At 40.4% G+C, this 8,206-nt stretch overlaps 1 protein-coding gene across 1 annotated transcript in view; it reads left to right on the top strand.

The window, feature by feature from the left end:
• LOC111161092 (myosin-2-like) overlaps positions 1-8,206 on the top strand; it is a 38,537-nt gene that overhangs the window by 15,822 nt on the left and 14,509 nt on the right. The window contains exons 21-24 of the mRNA XM_022524575.1: positions 10-81; positions 165-269; positions 387-482; positions 2,812-2,946. Coding sequence (XP_022380283.1) covers positions 10-81; positions 165-269; positions 387-482; positions 2,812-2,946 — 408 coding nt within the window. The remainder of the gene's footprint in view (positions 1-9; positions 82-164; positions 270-386; positions 483-2,811; positions 2,947-8,206) is intronic.

Genomic DNA, 8,206 nt, shown 5'->3' with positions numbered 1-8,206 from the left:
GACCTGCAGCACCGTCTGGACGAGGCTGAGCAGCTGGCCCTGAAGGGAGGGAAGAAGCAGATCCAGAAACTGGAGGCCAGGGTGGGCCTCTCAATCTCTGTCTACTTCCATTTCCTCCCAGTATCTTATTAGTTCAAAGTTCTTAAGAGTCTACTTATTTTCAGGTACGTGAGCTGGAAGGAGAGGTTGAGAGTGAGCAAAAGCGTAATGTGGAAGCTGTGAAAGGTCTGCGCAAACACGAAAGAAGAGTGAAGGAACTCACTTACCAGGTATGGCAATGGTTTTAATCAGCTAAATACTCCCCATACATACGTGAAACACTCATACAATGAAACAACAGTCAAGTGCTTTTGAAGTGAGACCCTTTGGTTTTCATTATTTTTCAGACAGAAGAAGATCGGAAAAATATTCTCAGACTTCAGGATTTGGTAGATAAACTTCAGGCCAAAGTGAAGTCTTACAAGAGACAAGCTGAGGAGGCTGTAAGTATCCTTAACATGGTAGGGAAGAGAGAAGTCCCTTGTTAAGAAAAGCTAATGAACAAATTATTAGATTTACCACTCTTTGTAGTAAATAAGCCATTTGCTTTTTAGAAGACTGTACTTCTTAAAAACATTTGCACATTTTTGTACTTATTGCTTATTATTTGTAATATTAATAGCTTGACTTTAAAGTAAATTTTCAGTACACAAAGAAACCTCAAAAAATTTCAAAGCAGAAATTGTGGAGGCCACATTCTGTAGCCATACTGTGATAAAATTGTAAAGTGGTTAGAAAATATAAACACAAATTCTCAAGTGGTTAAATATTTAAAAACTAACTTTCCTAAATAATTTTTGGGTTAAATTGGAAAGAAAAAAACTACTGGATAATTATTAGTTATAAATAAAATTTCAAGGAAGATGCCACCCTTCCAAACCTAAAGAATGTAGTCAAAGCTGTCCTTGGAGGACCATTCATTGCTTTATGAATCAAAATTTTTAAAAACTTGATAGTCCAATAAAGGAATTAAAAATAATAGTGAAAGAAGTACTGTTAAAGATAAAGGTAGGAATTGATAAATGAGAGTATCTTATTTTCTAATATAATTTTAGTAATATCTGAAAATTTCTGGGGAGTAAATAAAATAAATACACTTAATCAAGGAAAAGGAGAAAAAACACAAATTCACAATAGAAATGAGAAATAGAAATGAGAAAGGAGTGCTGGGCAGGAAAAGGAGAAAAAAATACAAACTCACAATAGAAATGAAAAAGGAGTGCTGGGCAGGCTCAGTCAGAAGAGCATGTGACTTTTTTTTTTTTTTAAGATTTTATTTATTTGGAAAAGAGAGAGAGAAAGCATGAGCAGGGGGAGGAGCAGAGGGAGAGGAAGAGGGAGAGGAAAAGAATCTCTAGCAGATTCCATGCTGAGTGTGGGAGCCCAGTCCCATGACCCTGAGATCATGACCTGAGCCAAAACCAAGAGTCAGACACTTAACTAACTAAGGCACCCAGGGGCCCCAGGGATGTGACTCTTGAGCTTAGTGTCATGAGTTCAAGCCCCATGTTGGGTGTAGAGATGAGGAAAGAAAGAGAAAAGAAAAGAAAGAGAAAAGGAAAGGAAAGGAAAGGAAAAAGAAAAGAAGGGAAAGGATACAAACCACAAGTAGAAAATAATTTTTTAATGTAAAATATAAATCTGTCAACAAAGGTGAAATCTTTGAGATTGATAATTTTTTATAGGAGGTCATGAATTACTAAGTTGGCTCAATAACTTGAGAAATGCTTCTGAAAATGGACTGAGGTCCAGACAGGTCTTTCAAAATTTCAAGTAACAGATAATCCCTGAGCTATGTAAGCCATTCCAGAGCATGGGAAAAGATGGAAAGCTTTCCAAATCATTTTAAGAAGCTCATGTAACCCTCATACCAAAACGTGTCCAAGAGAGAAGGGGGGGGGGGGTGGGCAGAGGATGGAACTAAAGGCAGTTTTGCTCATGAGTGTAATTTCAGCAAAGATAAATAACCAAGTCTCTGAAACCCTTTATTAAGGGGAATGTCATCAGTGATTGAACAGGTTAATTCCTTCAATGTAAGGATTACTTAATATTAGGGAATTTATCAGTAGAATCATTACATCCAAAACAGGAGAAAAATGATTGTTTTGAAATGTTCCAAAATAATATACAAAATTCCAAATTTACTTCGATTTAAAGAGACCTTTAAGAAATTCATCCTTAATATGATATAGAATATCTACTTTGAGCCCACAGTCATCTTATAGCAAGCATTAACAAGAAGAAAGATTTCAGTACTCTTGCCTTTTTTTAAAAAAGATTTTATTTATTTATTTGAGAGAGCGAGAGATCACAAGCAAGGGGGAAGGGCAGAGGGAGAAGCAGAAGCAGGGGGGAAGGGCAGAGGGAGAAGCAGGCTCCCCACTGAGCAGGGAGCCCAGTGTGGGACTTGATCCCAGGACCCTGGGATCATGACCTGAGCAGAAGGCAAACGTTTAACCAACTGAGTCCTCCAGGTGCCCTGTACTCTTGCCTTCTCTGCTCTTATATTTTTTCTTGCTTTACTTGTGGTACATACCATTTAATAGGTTTTTGTTCCAAAAATAGATATGCAATTATTTATGGGACACCAAGCCCCAAATAAATCATAATGTTCACTTCAATGATAACCAAAATCCAGGAGGTGCTAAGAAAACAATGTCCCCTGCTCGGTATTTGAAGTTCTCCACAGATACTAAGTCCTTTCTTCCCTTAAGCCCAGAGTCTAGAAAGATGCACAGTATGGGTTCCTTACAATTCCATTTTTATTCTCAGGAGGAACAATCTAACACTAATCTTGCTAAATTCCGCAAGCTCCAGCATGAGCTGGAGGAGGCTGAGGAGCGGGCTGACATTGCCGAGTCCCAGGTCAACAAGCTGCGGGTGAAGAGCCGGGAGGTCCACACAAAAGTCATAAGTGAAGAGTGATCATGCCCGGATACTATGGGCTGACTGAAGAAATGCACAAAATGTGAAGTCTTTGGTCATCTCCCCCTGTAATTATTGTCCATTCTACCCTACTACAAGGAAATAAAGAGCACAGGGTATTTTGCAAACAACATCCTTAGACTGGTCTTTCTTAAAGTGGTGTCAAAGCTAGAATAATCATAAGGCTATCAAACAATTATACTCAACCTGCCACTAAGAAGCAGCATTCACTTTTAAGTCTACAGGAATACTTTACAACTATAAAACTGTCGCCTATCAGGGAAGCCCATTCTGGAAGAAATCTGGAAGTCACCTTTTCTTTCTAACCGTTCCTTAATACCAGGATATAATAGGATCCTAGAAAGCTGATCCCCCCTGACATGTACTTAATTTTCCAGGTCTATGCAAAAAATGGCACTGGCTATATTCTCAAATAGGGGACTCAGACTACACTATACCATTACTTCTCCTTGATATTATCAAGAACACAAATCCAAAGTATTATTAATAACCCATCAAGATTTTCATCATGAATACCCATACACCATATAGTCAGAGAATGCACACCAGGTAATGGGTATGACATGAGTGAGATGTGACCTTTCTCCCTATGAAAGCTACAAGGTGGCTCTCAAGTCTGGGGCCAAGAGAATATTCTTCTATATACTATAATGTATTATCAATAAGTTATTAGCCTATGTTTCCAGACTTGATGGCTGCCTTCATAATCATGTGAAAGGCCAAAATAAATTATCAGGAGTGTCCATAAAATACGAGTCCTGAAATAGATAATTTGGGTGTAAATTCAACACACATAACCATCAGTGTTATGTTACCACTGTGGTGCAAAACCCAGAAATGGTAGCAATCTGAATTACTCGGAGACGTTTTCCTAAATGATCAAGATTTTCTACTCTGGATTCCACTGAGATACATAGCCCAAGGTATAACCTTCCCGGACAGCATAAAGGAAAAGCTAAGTGGTAACTACCCACCTGATGAGAAGCAAAAGTGTACGGGTTTAAATTGCACTGTGGGAGAATGACTTACATCAGACATGTGGGAGCAGCTTAGCAGGTACTTAGAATTCCCATTGTCCCAATGGCCCAAGGAAGAGTGTGGGATCACCTTTCTCCCTGCTTGGCCCATCTTTCCCTTTGTTCCACATAACTGTAAATGCTCAAGTGCCTCATAACTTGGCAGTTGTAAGCAAAAAACAACATCTTATAACAAGCTTACTACAAAGCCCATCCAGCACAGGTCAAAAGGAGATCTTGAAATGCCTATCAAATCCTACTGAGAACATTATGAACACGTCCTCTGTTCCCGAGAAGCGTTGCCCCCGTTTTTCAGACGGCTGCTAAAGAAAATGGATTGGGTGGGGGCAAACAACATGGATTGTAAGAAAGTAAAATGCTATACCTGTGGTCAGAAAGCAGGTTGAGGGTTGGCTAGGAAGGATCCCATCAGACGCAGGTCTCCGGAAGACCCTTCCTGATGGCTTTAATCTACTCCAGGTAGAAGACTGGTAGCAGCAAGCATACTGGGCTGTGTGCTAATCAGGGGCCCGGGGTCTAGGCTGCTGTGTGATTTGTGATCACTGTCTTCTATTCTTTGGACCGGAGCTGTTTTCGTAGTCAAATGAGGAATATGGGTTAGATAGTCCCTTCCAGGCAGTAATATATCACATGACCACTGCAACCAGTATCTCCAGGTATCTGCTTTCCTATGGCTATTTCATTAAATCGATTCAAATGTATGTATAATAATACAGGAACTGTTGCAAAACGGGATATGAGGAAAATTTAGTCTCCATCGCAGACAGAAAAAGCTGACATAGAGAGACCCAAGACAAGAGATAATGAAACAAATCATTTTTTAAAAAATTAAAAGTTAGGGGGCACCTGGGTGGCTCCGTGGGTTAAAGCCTCTGCCTTCGGCTCAGGTCGTGATCCCAGGGTCCTGGGATCGAGCCCCGCATCGGGCTCTCTACTCATTGGGGAGCCTGCTTCCTCCTCTCTCTCTCTCTCTGCCTGCCTCTCCGCCTACTTGTGATCTCTCTCTCTGTGTCAAATAAAATCTTTAAAAAAAAAAATTAAAAGTTAGAATAGAAAACAACATTCAGGTGTCATTGGTAAGCAAAGTGAGAAATGTATGCCACGGGCAGCTGATGGAGAAGCTCTGGGTGCTGTGTATTTAGACAGAGAAATGCCCTGTTTTCTAATATCTTCCTGTCCTGAGTTTCAAAGAGGAAACAGGATTTCACAAGCAACTTGCATTTTTTCAAAGCAGAGAGAAGCAGGACCTCTAAGCTTGGCGAGGCAAAGCAGTGGGGAGCATGCCTGAGGTGGGAGTGGTCTGATCTGACAATGAATGGTGGGGGGGCAGTTGACCAGAGACAACACAAGCAGCTGTGTGTGGCTGCTCTTTACGAAGCAAGTTTTAAAATCACATTTCCAAGCACCCTCAACAAAGCACAGTACATTGCACCCCCCACCCCAACCTCATGCCTTCTGGACAGGAACGGACAATCTTTTTCTGACACTCTGGTAGAGAGCAGCAACTTCCCTTCCCAGTCTAGTATCCGCAATTGTGCGGGCAGTTGAAAAGACTTCACAGGCAGGCGACTGGGCAAAACAGAACAGCGGTGGCAACAAAAGCGCAGGGACTGCGGAACGTAGCCCTCTCTGAAACACCACCTTACATTATTCCAGCCAGATTGCTTTCATGTGGCTAACCTCTCGAATTATTTATAGGAGATTGATTCATATACTCAACCAAATGTGAGAGGAAATACTTCTAATTATATCCAAACATCTTTAATATGAGGGGAATTACGCTTGGAGACCTTCATTGCCAAAAACATGTTTTGCCAAATACGTTTTAAGAAAGAGGAGGAGGCTACGTGTTTTCCATATTTGACCCTATAAAAGGACCCTTGGAATGGGTAGGACTTGTCTTTCCTCATAAAGCTTCAAGGTGAGTGTGTGTGTGAGGACAGGGTCTGTCTGAGGACGGCAAGCGCTCTCTGGCAGCCCACAGCCCTGCCCCACGTCCTGGCCCCCACCAGAACTGGCAGCCCTTCCAGACAGGCTCCAACTTACTCCGTAGCAATTTTAATTAGCTGTTTGAGTGTTCCCAGTCATTTCCTGATTCTCACGTTAAGAATTGCACTATTATTGGGAATGGTTAGAGTCTAACCAGAAGAAATTTGCTCTTTTTCTTACAGTTCTGACCCACTTCCAGGTTGCATTTCTAAGGTAAGGTACTGATTTTTTTTCCCTCATTCTTCACAGGATGCAAGAAATCTTCCACAGTGGTTGGAGCGTGCTCAGGGGGCTATAAAATGAAAGCATTTTCATTTCATGGTTGATCATGTTTCCCTTGAAGAATTCTGAGAGAGATTTTAGAAACTTGTTCTCATTAAGTTATATCCTCTGCAATACCTGAAAATGCTTTCTTAGAATTTTGAGTTTTATATACAATTTTTTTTCTATTTTTAGCATTGCGGTCTGTCTTTTAAATAACTTATGATATGCAATACAACATTTTGGTGTTAGTTATAGAGAAAATATAAATTTCCTATATTATAGATTTTCCTCAGCACCATATACTGTAAAAAAAAAAAAAAACCCAAAAAAACAAAAACAAAATCTGAGATGCTGTCTGGATGATTTGAGTCTTTGCACCTTGGGAGAGTAGCTTCAACCCTCATGTTGTTTCACAGTCTATAAAATGGAAAAAAAAATTTAAATGCTCTGAAAAATGATTATGAGCATTTTTAGCAACACAAAGCATTTTTGTGTTATCCAAATCACCGCAGTTTGGGAAAATGTAGAAAAGTTTACACAAATGCTTTGAGTTTTTCTGGAAAGACTATCTTTATTATTATAAAACAAATTACCTCTGATCATTATTGATAGGATTAATGAATTAATGAATATTAAAGTGGCTAGAGTTGGAAGGATCCTGAAAAGAAAGTTTTGTGAAATTTTTATGAGAATCTCAGTAATAAGGAAAACATAATAATATTTTATAAGTCTTTTAAAAATATTAAGGACAACTGAAAAAGGCAAATTTGTCAGAAGTGTGGAAACAAGAGAAACTGATGTAAAATAGAATTTATTTTTTTAAAGATTTTATTTATTTGATAGAGAGATCACAAGTAGGCAGAGAGGAAGGCAGAGAAAGAGGAGGAAGCAGGCTCCCCGCTGAGCAGAGAGCCCGATGTGGGGCTCTATCCCAGGACCCTGAGATCAATGACCAGAGCTGAAGGGCAGAGGCTTAACTCACTGAGCCACCCAGGCACCCCAGAATTTTTTTTTTTAACAAAACAATGTAAAGCAAAGCTCACTACAGTTCTGCTTTCCTTTATCAGGTAGCCTTTGTAAATCTGTAATGAATCCAAATCTATAATGAAAAGATTTTCACTACATACAAAATAGTTCCCGGAATTTTCACAACATAAACTTATTGTACTTCTAATTCACAAAGCCAGCTTTGAGCCCTTCCCTGTATTCAGCATGTATCCTAAGAGGCACGAAGGATGCCTTGAAAGAGAGGTGCTCCCTGCCTGCTGGGTGCTTATAATCCATCTGGAAGATAAGAGCTCTCGATGATAAGAGCCGGAGGACACCTGCCATCATCTTCGCTTTGTGCTCTGTATAAGCTAATCACAGCCCGCATATAGAAATTAACATGCATACCAAATACAACAGAGAACGCAGCTAAAATATCATATGGCAGGTGAGCCAGAAACCACAGTCTCTTTGCAAATGCTCGATTAAGTATCTATCAGCTTTGGCACAGAACACGAACGCTGACGTTTCATCTCCAGCCAAGCCAGGAAGGTCATACTCCACACGACGCTAAGTGCTCAATTCCTCAGAGATTCAAAAATGTTTTCTTTTGTTTTTTTTTTTTAGATTTTATTTATTTGTCAGAGAGGGAGAGAGAGCGAGCGAGCACAGGCAGACAGAATGGCAGGCAGAGGGAGAAGCAGGCTCCCCGCCGAGCAAGGAGCCCGATGTGGGACTAGATCCCAGGACGCTAGGATCATGACCTGAGCCGAAGGCAGCTGCTTAACCAACTGAGCCACCCAGGCGTCCCATGTTTTCTTTTTCTAAATGTGACATCGAATATCTGAATTTCCAGAATATCTTTTCTTTCCCTCCCAGGCAGGGTCTTCGACTGGGCTGAGTTCAGCAGCCATGAGTTCAGACCAGGAAATGGCCATTTTCGG

Source organism: Enhydra lutris, unplaced genomic scaffold, assembly GCF_002288905.1.
Source record: "Enhydra lutris kenyoni isolate GAN:26980312 unplaced genomic scaffold, ASM228890v2 scaffoldscaffold82, whole genome shotgun sequence".
NCBI lineage: Eukaryota > Metazoa > Chordata > Mammalia > Carnivora > Mustelidae > Enhydra > Enhydra lutris.
The sequence above is the reverse complement of the archived record's forward strand: the minus strand, read 5'-3'. Positions and strand labels throughout refer to the sequence as shown.